We start from the raw sequence: 12,515 nt of genomic DNA, 5'->3' as shown, positions 1-12,515 counted from the left end.
TTGCCAGCGACAAAAAATGACAAAGTAAAAAAAAAAAAACTTTTTTTTTTTTTTTGTGTCCCCCAGTCGCAACAGCGCCCCTCAGTGTTACCTGCCTTTTTGGACCCCACAGAGAGAGAGACAGACCCCAAGGCTCATCCCTGATGCACAGAAGTTTTCATCAGCTTGCTCAGTGCTTGTCTTGTTACAGACAGGAAGTCTTTGGCCCTATTTCCTGGGTAAAAGAGGCGGCTCCGCCCCTTAACACGCCTGCCGGCTCCTCCCCCTCGCTCCATGAGGTGTTTGAGTCACCTCAAACATGGCCGCCCCCATGCTGGAGACACGAGGCTACACCAAAATGGCGGCCTCGTGCGATCTACCAGACAATGGCGGCGGCCTGCACAGAATAGCGGCATGTCTGCAGAAGGATCTCGGCCTCACAACCCTTCACCCTCATGGTGGTCAGCGTGGTCGGAGGTACCGGACCCTAGCGGGCCGTATGCGGTCCGCTGCTTAGCTGGAGGAATGATCTGGAATGCAGTATACATGTATAGACATCGCCCTGTGGCTACTGACAGGTAGGATACCTTATACTATCACAGTAAAGTTCTAGTACTGCCACTGACTACAATCATTTACACATCTTTACAATTAGATTGTCAGCTCCCAAACCAAGCCTCCTGGCTTCTTGTACACAAAAATCACACTCAATTAGGGGGATCTGTGACATGTTGTAGGATAGAGGGGAAACCATCCTTACCATTACAGAGAGGGGCCCGCGTTCACCACAAGACCCGTCAGGGGGAAAGGGGGAACATACTACTCACCATACCGGAACCAGGCGGGCGCCAACTCCTGACAGTACCCCTCTCCACCGAGGTAGGAGGGCTGTCGACCAATACGGGCGCCGTGACTCATGGTCTTTGGCGTTTCAGCGAGACGTTTAACTCGCAGGGTCAGTCCCCGTCCAGTGGGACTATGTCGCGGCCGACCCAGCGCGGAGCTATGGCCTGCACGCGCTCGTAGGCTGAACTGGGGTGACCACTGGATCTCAACATCCAGCCCGTCGCCCAGTTCAGCTTTCTTGCTTGAAGATCTCACAGGAACACTGGAGAAAAAAAGCTGTCTTAAAAAATTATTTTCTAAGAAAAAAATCCTGCCAGGACCGAAGATCCCAGCAAGGTATCTAGGTCCTTACTCCTGACTAGACAGAAAAAAACTGATTTGCTGAGGCAGAGAGAGAGAGGATATACCCTCTGGGACTGCCCCTAGGGTGTGGCCAGAGCATTTTATTTCCTGTCTAGTCCTACTCCTGTGGAGGCAACATAACCCGAAGGTGCTGTATCACCGAGGACTACGTCTGTCAATGAGCGATAGAGAAATGCTGTTTTTTATTTTCCTTGCATGTCCCCCTCAGATCTACAGCGACTGCACTTCCAAGGGAACTTGTAGTGCACAGTGGATTTGCCTTTAGTAAAAAAAACCCCATGTATAGTTAAATGTATGCACAACTGTTGAAGATTTGTCTCAATCTTTTAAAAGTGAGCCGGAACGTATTTTCATATCAATACCAAGGCTTTTAAACCGGCCCTTGCCGACTTGATAAAACACAGTGGACCAACACCAGCAGAAGACATGGTTCCCCAAATCATCACTGACTGTGGAATCTTCACACTGCACCTCATGCAATTTGGATTCTGTGCCTCTCCACTCTTCCTCCAGACTCTGACGCCTCGATTTCCAAATGAAATGCAAAATTCTCCACAGTCAGTAATGATTTGGGGGAGCCATGTCATCTGCTGGTGTTGGTCCACAGTGTTTTATCAACTCCAAAGTCAGCTCAGCCGTCTACCAGGAAATTCTAGAGTACTTAATGCTTCCCTCTGCTGACCAGCTTTATGGAGATGCGGATTTCATTTCCAGCAGGACTTGGCACCTGCCCACACTGCCAAAACTACCAATACCTGGTTTAATGACCATGGTATCACTGTGCTTGATTGGCCAACAAACTCGCCTGACCTAAACCCCATAGAGAATCTGTGGGGTATTGTCAAGAGGAAGATAAGAGACACCAGACCCAACAATGCAGATGAAGACCGCTATCAAAGCAACCTTCCATAAAACCTCAGCAGTGCCACAGGCTGATCGCCTCCATGCTGCATTGATGCAGTAATGCATGCAAAAGGAGCCCTGACCAAGTATTGAATTGAATTACTGAAATAAAAATTAACTTCTTGATGACATTCTAAGGCCTCTTTCACACGAGCGCTCTGTATGTCCGTATATCTCCCCATCCGTTTGCGGGTGATATACAGACATAACGCATGGCAATGGGATTACGGATGTCAGCGGATTGTCATCCGCTGACATCCGATTTGCGTCCTTTCAGTTCTGTTTTTTGGAACGGAACAGAACCCTATTTTCCTTCTGTTTAAAAAAGGACGCAAAATCGGATGTCAGCAGTGTCATCCGCAATCCCATAGACATACATTATGTCCGTTTATCATCTGCAAACGGTTGGGATATGCGGACATACGGACCGGATGACACTTGTGTCCGTAAAAAAAAAAGTGCCGGAGTGGATCGAAATACGGTCCGCTCCGTGTGAAGAGGCCTTACTTTAAAATAAAAAAAAAAAAAAAAAAAAAAAAAACCTTATTAGATAACTATAAAGAGCCCATTCAGACTGGCGCGACACGATTTTGTGGGGCGACCTGTGAAGTCGCAGTGCACAGCGTGCACTGCGACTTCGGCAAGCCTTGCATGGACTTCATATAATGGAAGTCTATGCAGGTCGCCTCCAGGTCACCCCAAAGTAGTACAGGACCCTTTTTCAAAGTCGGAGCGACTTGTATCGCTCCTATTAGCACAGGTCCTGTACTACTCAATGGCGAGCGACCCACCGCGACTTGTCAGGCGACTTGGTCGCCTGACAAGTCGCGCTAGTGTGAATGGACTCTAAACACGATGCTTTACAATGTATCATTTGTTCTTTTAGATCAAAAGAATGAACTTCCGTCTGTAAGCCCCGGTTCACATTAGTGCAATGTCAGACATCACATGTGATTCGGAGCGCACTGCTCTACAAATCAAATGCGATGTCTGTGCGATGCAAATTCAGCCACTGCATCCAATTCGGACACAACTCACACAGGACCCTTTTTTTTTGGGTCTGCAGCAGAAACGAAGGGCATGGTTGTTCACACCTAGATCCAATTCATGTCCGAACTGACAGTTCGCAATGCGATATGCGACCTTATCTGGGGGTGTCGTTAACTTTGTACTGACACCCCTAGTGATTGGCATATGGCAGTGTGAACTGCCTGCAATTTGAATGCGATGCGGGAACCCGCAGTGGATTCGCAGGCTTCCCGCATTGCATGTATGTGTGAAACGAGACAGAGCAGTTTAACCTCCTAAAGACTTTTTCTGACACCTATTGTTTACAAGTTAAAATCAGTATCTTTTGCTAGAAAATTACTTAGAACTCCCAAAACACACACACACACACACACACGCACTTATTAATTTTAGCAGAGACCCTAGAGAATGAAATGGCGATCATTGCAAACTTTTATGTCCCATTGTATTTGCGCAGAAATCTTTCAAACGCAGTTTTTTGGGAAAAAATACACTTTAATACATAAAAAAAAACACAGTAAAATTGGCCAAATTTTTTTGTATAATGTGAAAGGCGTTACGTCGAGAATCGTGATCTTTAATCTAAGTAAAAAAATTGTGATTGTCATTTTATCCAGAATCATGCAGCTCTAATATATACACACACATTACATACATACTATATATATATATATATATATATATATATATATATATATATATATATATATATATATATATATATATATATATATATCCATCCATCTCTATCACTTTTGGGTGAACTATTTAAAAGTTGGCAACATTTTGGGTGGTCGTTTCTTAAAAAGACTTTGTAAAGCTAGCCATAGACTAGTTTGTACATTCGTATGAAAATTCTCAGTACATTCGATGACTTGACAAATGCCATTCAAAAGTACATTAAAGTTATGTTTTCTTTTAACATTCGATTTTGGAGTGAGAGGACTTTATGGAAGGAAACACACAGACACGGTCTGAAATCTATTTGAGAAAAATGTTCTGCTCCTTTGAATCTTGTCACTGCGGCTGAAAAACAAACAAACATCGATATGACCGCTAACAATTAGTGTTTAGTCTTTTTAATATAGTTTTATCAGAATCCTAAATCCTTCACCAGTTTTGTTCGACCTCAGCATAAATGACCAAAAGAAAAGTAAAATAATTAAAGCAATAATGTGTTTGATTCGCAGACTTCTTGACTTCACATCAAACAAAAAAATAAAGTCTTTGTAATCCTCAAGTCTCCCTGCATTTGACTTATTGAGGTATTTAGAAGATTTAATACTGGAATTACTTTGCAGCATGAAAAAAGCTAAAAACCTATCTGGCATTGAAACCTTGGCAAAAACCTTAACTACCTCCTTCCCAACCCTATCCCGACACTTCGCGCCTACATGTAAAAACTTTTTTTTTTTTTTGCTAGAATTTTTTTTTAGCAGAGACCCTATAGAAAATAGTGTGTGTTGCAATTTTTTATGTCGCGTGGTATTTGTGCACCTCTTTTTCAAACAATTTTTGGGGAAAAAAAAAAAAAAAAAAAAAAACACATTCATGAATAAGAAAAAAAAAAAAAAAAAAAAAAAAAAAACCAGTAAAGTTAGCCCAATCTTTTTGTAGAATGTCAAAGAGGACGTTACACCGAGTAAATAGAAACCCAACATGTCATGCTTTAAAATTATGTCTGCCGTGGAATGGCGGTAAACTACAGTGCTTAAAATTCTCCATAGGCAAGGCTTTAAACGGCTTTACGGGTTACCAGTTTAGAGTTACGCAGGAGGTCTTGAGCTAGAATTATTGTGCTCACTCTGGCGTTCGCGACAATACCTCACATGTGGTGCAACCAGTTTACATATGCGTAACGTATACGTTCGCATTTGTGCGTGAACACAGTGGGACAGAGGCACTTTAAATTTTGTTTTTTTAATTTATTTTATTCAAATTTTATCATTAATTTATTTTTTTACACTTTATTTGTACAAACTTTCAAACTTTATTGCTATAACAAGGGATGAACAACATGGGCCTTAACAGATCCTCTTTATTGAGAGATTTGGAGTCTATGAGGCCCCATTCACACTAGTGCGACTTGTCCCGCGATTTTGGACCGCAAAATCGCATGACAAGTTGTTTTCCATTATTTTCAATGAGCCCCATTCATATCAGTGCGTTTTGAAGTCGCACCGACTTCAAAGTAGTTCCTGCACTACTTTGCCATGATTTTAATGCGTTTTGAGGCATATAGCCCTGCCATTGCTTTCAAAATTGCGTCGCATAAGTGTGAAAGGGGCCTTAGACCCCAGATCGTTCCTCTGGCTCCCCATGCAGCTGAACAAACCGAGATCGGTCCGATTGGCTGCTTCTCTGGCCGCTGGTGGCCAGGTAAACAATGGGGGGGAACCGGAACCAGAAGTGGCAAATACTCGTCGCTCCCGGTTTCAAGGGTTACAGAGAGAGGGGAACGACGTCAATTCCTCTCCCTTTCCCAGGCAGCCATCATCACCGGCCGCATTGCCGGGAGGCCTCCGCGATGGGAGCGGAGAAGCGGCGGGATGGGGTGGGACCCCATTTTGCCACCCGCAGAAGTGATCAAGTGGCTAATTAGCTACTCAGATCACCTCTTCCTAAAAAGGGGATCGCCGACTGCAAACAATACCAGGATGATGCATGTAGGTGAAGGCATTATCCCAGTATAATCAATGAAATCCAGGGACGTACGGGTACCAGGCTCGGACTGGCCATTAGGGCAGACCGGGCACTTGCCCAGTGGGCAGGTCTGCTCCTGTGTAACAAAAAAACAAAACAAACGTGCCATAAAATAAATTAGTGCCACAGGAATGTGCAGTTAAAGCTTTCCTTGCACATTCTTGTGGCACCAATTTATTTTATGGCACGTTTGTTTTTGCACACACCTGTGATTTGTTATAGCATGGTTTACTGATTGATTTGACATATTACACTATATCTGTATTTTCTTTTCTTTTGCATATCTTGTGACATGAGGATTCACCAAAGTGATTGGAAGATTTTGTAGAATGTATATTTATATATATATATATATATATATATATATATATATATATATTATATATATATAATTTATTATATATATATAATTTATTATATATATATATATATATATATATATATATATATATATATATATAATGACTTATACTTTGTTGACTTAAGAGATGAAAGCACAAGACAAGATTGATGAATGGACAAACTTTTTGACTTTATTTTTTTTTTTTTTTCCCCCCAATAATTTTTTTTAACATTTTCATAATTTTTTAGGGTTTCACAGTCAGGAGTTAGAAAATTTAATATTTCTGATCACACCTTTGTTCACATTGTGATATAATTTTTTTTTTTTTTTTATGAGATTCTTTTATTAACACACCTGAATAGCGCAACACTTTGTTTACACTTATTTGTACTTCACAAGTTTTTTGAGTACTTGTTTTGATGGGAGCGGCTATAGGTGTGGTTCGTTTCTACCATAGCGGCGTACCTGTACTTTTGTTTTTTGATTTATCCAGCCTATAATAAGGTTTACCTGTAGGTAGTACGAATATCTTCTAACTTCACGGTTTAGGAAATCTTCACACTGCATGCAGCTGGTGATGTCACCGGCGCATGTGCTCTGAAGGGACGGTATACCTGTGCCATCGCTTCATAGATCCATGCCGCGGTCTGTGACTCCCATACGCATGCACAGGAGTGACGTCTTCACAGTGCGGCCAGACGACACGAACCCGAAGGAAGACTGGGTGAAGATGGACACGTTTGCCAGAGCTTCGTACTAAGCTTAAAGTATTTCATAATGCGCTCGTACATACTAGCACAATATGCCTTTACTTTGCAGTTTAAAAAAAAACATTTGCACGGTTTACTTCCTCTTTAAGGGTTTTTCAAAAGCTCTCCAAGAGGCCATGGTCTACTTTTCTAAAGCAATTGAAAAAGTGGTATTAAACCCAAACCCGAAAATGTAATATTATGCAGCTTACCAATCAATCAGAGGTGGTAGCTGCATTAGTTTGCTGTTCTTTGTTTAGGCGTTTTCACCCAGTGATGTGGCCAGTAACCCCTCCTGTGATACAACACCCCCACTCTGGATGAAGGAGCTACAGAGACATCTCCGTACAGCAGCATTGTCAGTCTGGGGTAGGGGAGCGTTCCATGTACTAGTAGATTTACATACACTTACAAAATTGAAGCCAAACTCCAACTAACAGATTTTATTTTTTTAATAATTGCATTTTTGCAAGTTTTACAAACCTAAAAGTGAAAGCAGAGTAGGCTACTGGAGGAACCAATAATGCTGTTAATCGGGTGATTAACAGCATAGATAGTCCATGGAGACAAGCCTTGAACAGGGTATACAACCTTCTTCCAAAATGCAAATTTACACAGCGAAATATCAACTCTTAGGCCCCTTTCACACTTGTGCGACTTGTCGCATGACAAGTCGTACTCCATGATTTCCAATGAGCACCATTCATATCTGTGCAACTTTAAAAGTAGTCCCTGCACTACTCTGGCCCAACTTTGATGCATTTTGCGGTCCATAGACTTCAAGATTACACAGGCATTGCTTCAAGTTCATTCAAAATCGTGGTAAATCGTGCGACATTTAGGTCGCACAAGTGTAAAAGGGGCCTTACAGACCTAATCATAGCAGTTTGGAAATGTGGATGGCAAGTAAACATCTGCCCAGCAGTTCGAGATTGCAGGGCCGGCTGCCCTGGGTACAATGGTTTATTGCAGGGATGGGGGCACTTTGACTCTAACCCTAAGGGAAGGGGGGGGCAGTTTGCCATCTTTTCCCTGGGCGCTGGAGGACCTTGTCCCGGAATATAGAGAGGAAACCATAAGTAAAAATTAGAACTGAAATAGCTTTAAGCTAGAACAACCAGGGGTCTAACACTTTTTAAACAATTACAGCAAACTATTCAAACGATTTCCTATTGGGATAAACATTTTACATAAAAGCTGCTCATTGTAAGCACCCCTATCAGCGGTAAATAAATTCGTCTCAACCCTCTAATGGCTACATCTGCAGGACAGCTCGCTCTGTTGCAAAGCAACAGACTAAAATGGGGTACACACTATAAGAAAAATCGGGCGAACGATCGTCCCGATTTTCCTCGTTGTTTCACAGCAAATTGGAACCGATGAATGAAAATTCGTACGAAAATTCTCATACGACAAAGGCTTTTTTTTTTTTTTTTTTATTGTTTCCGATCATGCGCAGTCTCTCTTTTCTGATTTTTCTTGTACAAAAATTGTAAGAAAACGATACAAATTAAACGAAAATACGGGAAAAAGTTTTGGAGTTTGTCCCTTTGAGAATTTTTCGTACGAAAATTCGTAATCGTCTGTAGAAAGTTCTGTACATACCATTTGTACAGAACTACAGTACTATTCTGTACGTACTAAAATTCTTTGGACGAAAATGTTCGCCCAATTTTCTTATAGTGCGCATGAGCCTTTACTGCCCAGATCACCAGGTAAATAAAAGAAAGCCCCAAAAAAAAAAAAAAACAGCCATAGACTGATTGGAATATGTCCAGTTCAGCAGGAACGGACTAAAATTTCGATCCACCTATGGGCAGGCTGGTTTTACTGAAGAAAATTGCATAATCTATGGCCAGCTTAATGCAGCCACCATATCAAAAGGATTGATAAGCTGCAGTATAATAGGCGTTTGCTTTTGGGTTTAATTCGCAATAGAAAGTTGAAGAAAAAGTTTGGAAGGTGGAACTTTACATGAGGCTCTGCTCATGGGGAGAGATAGATATATAGAGAGATAGATATATAGAGAGATAGATATATATAGAGAGATAGATATATATAGAGAGATAGATATATAGAGAGATAGATATATAGAGAGATAGAGAGATAGAGAGATAGAGAGATAGAGAGATAGAGAGATAGAGAGATAGAGAGATAGAGAGATAGATAGATAGATAGATAGATAGATAGATAGATAGATAGATAGATAGATAGATAGATAGATAGATAGATAGATAGAAAGGAAAAATTGGTAAAAAAGGGGTACATCAGGCAGTGGGCTTGCTACAAAGATAACATAGTAGAAACTTGATAAATTGACAGTAAATTATTGTAAATTGGTACAAGCAGCCCATTGCCAAAAAGCATAACTAACAGGGGAAACAAATAAAAAAAGGGGGGGGGGGGAATGGGACTTTGTGTGAAGTGTGTGAACAAGCGGTTGGTAATAAGAGTGGCATGGTATATTTACCATTCTTATTACCAACCGCTTGTTCACACACTTCACACAAAGTCCCATTTTCCCCCTTTGTTTCCCCTGTTAGTTATGCTTTTGGCAATGGGCTGCTTGTACCAATTTACAATAATTTACTGTCAATTTATCAAGTTTCTACTATATTATCTTTGTAGCAAGCCCACTGCCTGATGTACCCCTTTTTTACCAATTTTATTTTTTCTTTACCCATATTATTATATAGAGATATCTATCTAATCTATCTATCTATCTATCTATCTATCTATCTATCTATCTATCTATCTATCTATCTATCTATCTATCTATCTATCTATCTATCTATCTAGGTTTAATTCGGCTTTAACGCCCATTTCCAACAACCTTGTTCAAGCAAATTTACATCCCTGTCACACCTGCACTTCTATAGCTGGCAGAATAGGATCACCAAAATGGACATGCTTGTATGTGTCGCTCTCTCGCCGCAGGTGAGCATTTCACTTCCCCAGTGAAAAGGGGTGCAAGATATGGGTCGTAAGGTCCTTTCGATGGGAAATGCCATGTACTTTTTCATGCATTAATATGTGCTCCCATTCCCACCAACACACAATACAACATTTATTAATGTAGTCAGGCTGTAACCAAGGCTTTCTGACGAAACACGTAAGCCCCTTTTTTATAATCACGGTTATGTATTAATAAAGTAATTTGCATAGACTTTGGAGTTACCTGATCAACCTGGGTATGATGTGTCCCTGCTCGGCTGACTACAGGGACATATCATACCCAGGCTCTGTGGAAATGAGTTAACAAGACACGTTTGATACAAGGGTCTATATGACTCCAATACAATATTGGTGCCCCATGTATCCTATGGATTAAAAGCCGCACACACAGCCTCAAAAAACCTCTGTATCCATTGATCATCCAGCAATTAAATCGATGTCTTTAGAGTGGTGGAGCTACAGTACCCTAACCTCTTGGACAGAGTTGGAGACCTGCTACCATAAAGTGTTAAACACATATCTATATATCCCAGACAATTGTTGGCTGGACTGTCTTCATCCCTTCTGGATATACAAAAATGACTCCCCATCAATGAGCAAACCCTGGAGCGCTGGTGTCTGGCCACTCCGCACTGCAATGCAAACTGTGTAAACGAGTTCCAAAAAATTGTGACCTATTATTACTGGTGTCTACACATCATGTATTGATCTTTTGTTGATATTATAGCTCAATATATTCTCCTGAAGAAGAGTTATATTTACCGCAAAACATGTAGAGAAAAAATGTATTCTTCAGTGGTTCCCTCGTCACCGGATACATATCGGCGCATATCATAATCTCTGTTTGAGTAATAGTCCTGTATGGTATCGGTACACCCGAGTAGTGATTAAGAGTTATCCACACTCTACCACTGTAATGTTTATATAAATGATCTATTCTTAAATATGTCTTGATTGTATTCTTAGACCCCGTTCACACTGGGGCGACTTGTCAGGAGACCTGGTCGCCTGACAAGTCGCCTGCCATAGAATAGTACAGGACCTGTTCCAATAGGAGCGACACAAGTCGCTGCGACTTAGAAAAAGGGTCCTGAGCTTCTTCGGGGCGACCTGGAGCGACCTGCATTGACTTCAATGATATGAAGTCCGTGCATGCCTCTCCGAGGTCGCGGTGCGAGCTGTGCACCGCGACTTCACAGGTCGCGCCTATGTGAACCGGCTATTATTTGTTTGATATATTTGTATTATTATTTTTTAACTATTTTTCTAATAAAATTATATAATATTTTTACGACATGAGTGTCATATTTCTGTGCCGGGAAAGTCCATGCTTCTAGCAATAGTATATCTTTTCCAAATTTGTTAATTAGGACGTGGCACAATCAGCATAAATGGGTTCCACAATGGCCATCCTGTGGTGACACTATACTATTGTATATTACCTGATCAAATGTTAAATTCAAACAACATGCAATAATGCATAAAAAAATAAAAATATAAAACAGAAAGGCCCCGTTCACACTGGGGCGATCCGACTTGGGGGGGGCGACCTCCGAGGTCGCGGTGCGAGCAGCGCGCCGCGACCTCGGAGTGGCCGGCACGGACTTCATAACATTGAAGTCTATGACGGTCACTCCGGGTCGCCCCAAAGAAGCTCCGGACCCTTTTTCTAAGTCGGAGCGACTTGTGTCGCTCCTATTAGAACGGGTCCGCAGCTTCCCTATGGAAGGCGACCTACGGCGACCAGGTCGCCTCACAGGTCGCCCCAGTGTGAACGGGGACAAAACATATGCCAAAGCAAAAAAAAAAAACAAAAAAACCACATAGGCATGAACTGGCCCTTATAAAAAGAGAATGTACTCTTTGTCTCCTTACCTCATAGGTGCTGGTAAGCCGCAACCGATAGAAAACCGGGATGAAGATGTATGCAGGAATTAGCAGTCCGAGGATGTAGGAGCAGCCAAGGAACCAGTACTCTGTCCCAAAGCGATACATCTCCGATGGCACCCCAAGAATGGCCACAGCAGACTGGAACGTAGCCAGAAGTGACAAGGCTACCGGGAAGAAGCCCATACTCCGGTTGGCCAGCAGAAACTCTTGTGTGGTGCGCTGTTTTCCTCCACTCAAGGCATAGTAGAGCCCTATGGCCGAGGACAGGATAAGGAGCAGCGCGAATATAATGTAATCCACCGTACCAAACTTCATGGTGGATTCTAGACTGCGATACCAGCTACACAGTCACTGTCTGTTGGGTTTTTTTTTTTCAATGTTCTTCCAGAAGTCCTACGTTTGCTCATTCATTTTGCCTTTAGGATTCTACTGAAGCCGAATTTGAGTGTCCTCACAATTTGTGAAGAAGATGCAATTAGAAGGTCCTCTGCTTTGGTTTCCAACAGTCATCTTGAAACATTTCTGCCGTGTGAAAGAACCACAGCAACATAAATATCTAATCCCGGCTTAATCTTTTAATCCTTAGTAAACCTGTAAGAAAACAGAGGAAAGTCAGATTTTAACCAGTTACAGGATTATAAAGTGGTTAATGCTTCAACCTCCACAGTTAGGAGAAAAGTTATATGATCCCATAGAGGATGAAGTCCATGACTATAGCATGATGTTCACATTGGGCAAGAAAAATATGCCACATG

The 12,515-nt window shown here is 41.7% G+C and overlaps 1 protein-coding gene across 2 annotated transcripts in view; it reads right to left on the bottom strand.

Annotated features, from left to right (window-relative positions):
- Window positions 1–12,299, bottom strand: part of SLC5A6 (solute carrier family 5 member 6) — a 98,006-nt gene extending 85,707 nt beyond the window's left edge. For both annotated transcript variants that reach the window (XM_082251769.1, XM_082251770.1), the window contains exon 1: window positions 11,746–12,299. In XM_082251769.1, coding sequence (XP_082107895.1) covers window positions 11,746–12,075 — 330 coding nt within the window. In that variant the 5' untranslated portion in view covers window positions 12,076–12,299. The remainder of the gene's footprint in view (window positions 1–11,745) is intronic.
- Window positions 12,300–12,515: the final 216 nt, after the last annotated feature.

This window comes from Pelophylax lessonae (genome assembly GCF_965119305.1).
Source record: "Pelophylax lessonae genome assembly, chromosome: 3".
Classification (NCBI taxonomy): domain Eukaryota; kingdom Metazoa; phylum Chordata; class Amphibia; order Anura; family Ranidae; genus Pelophylax; species Pelophylax lessonae.
This window is presented reverse-complemented; position numbering and strand designations above follow the sequence as displayed.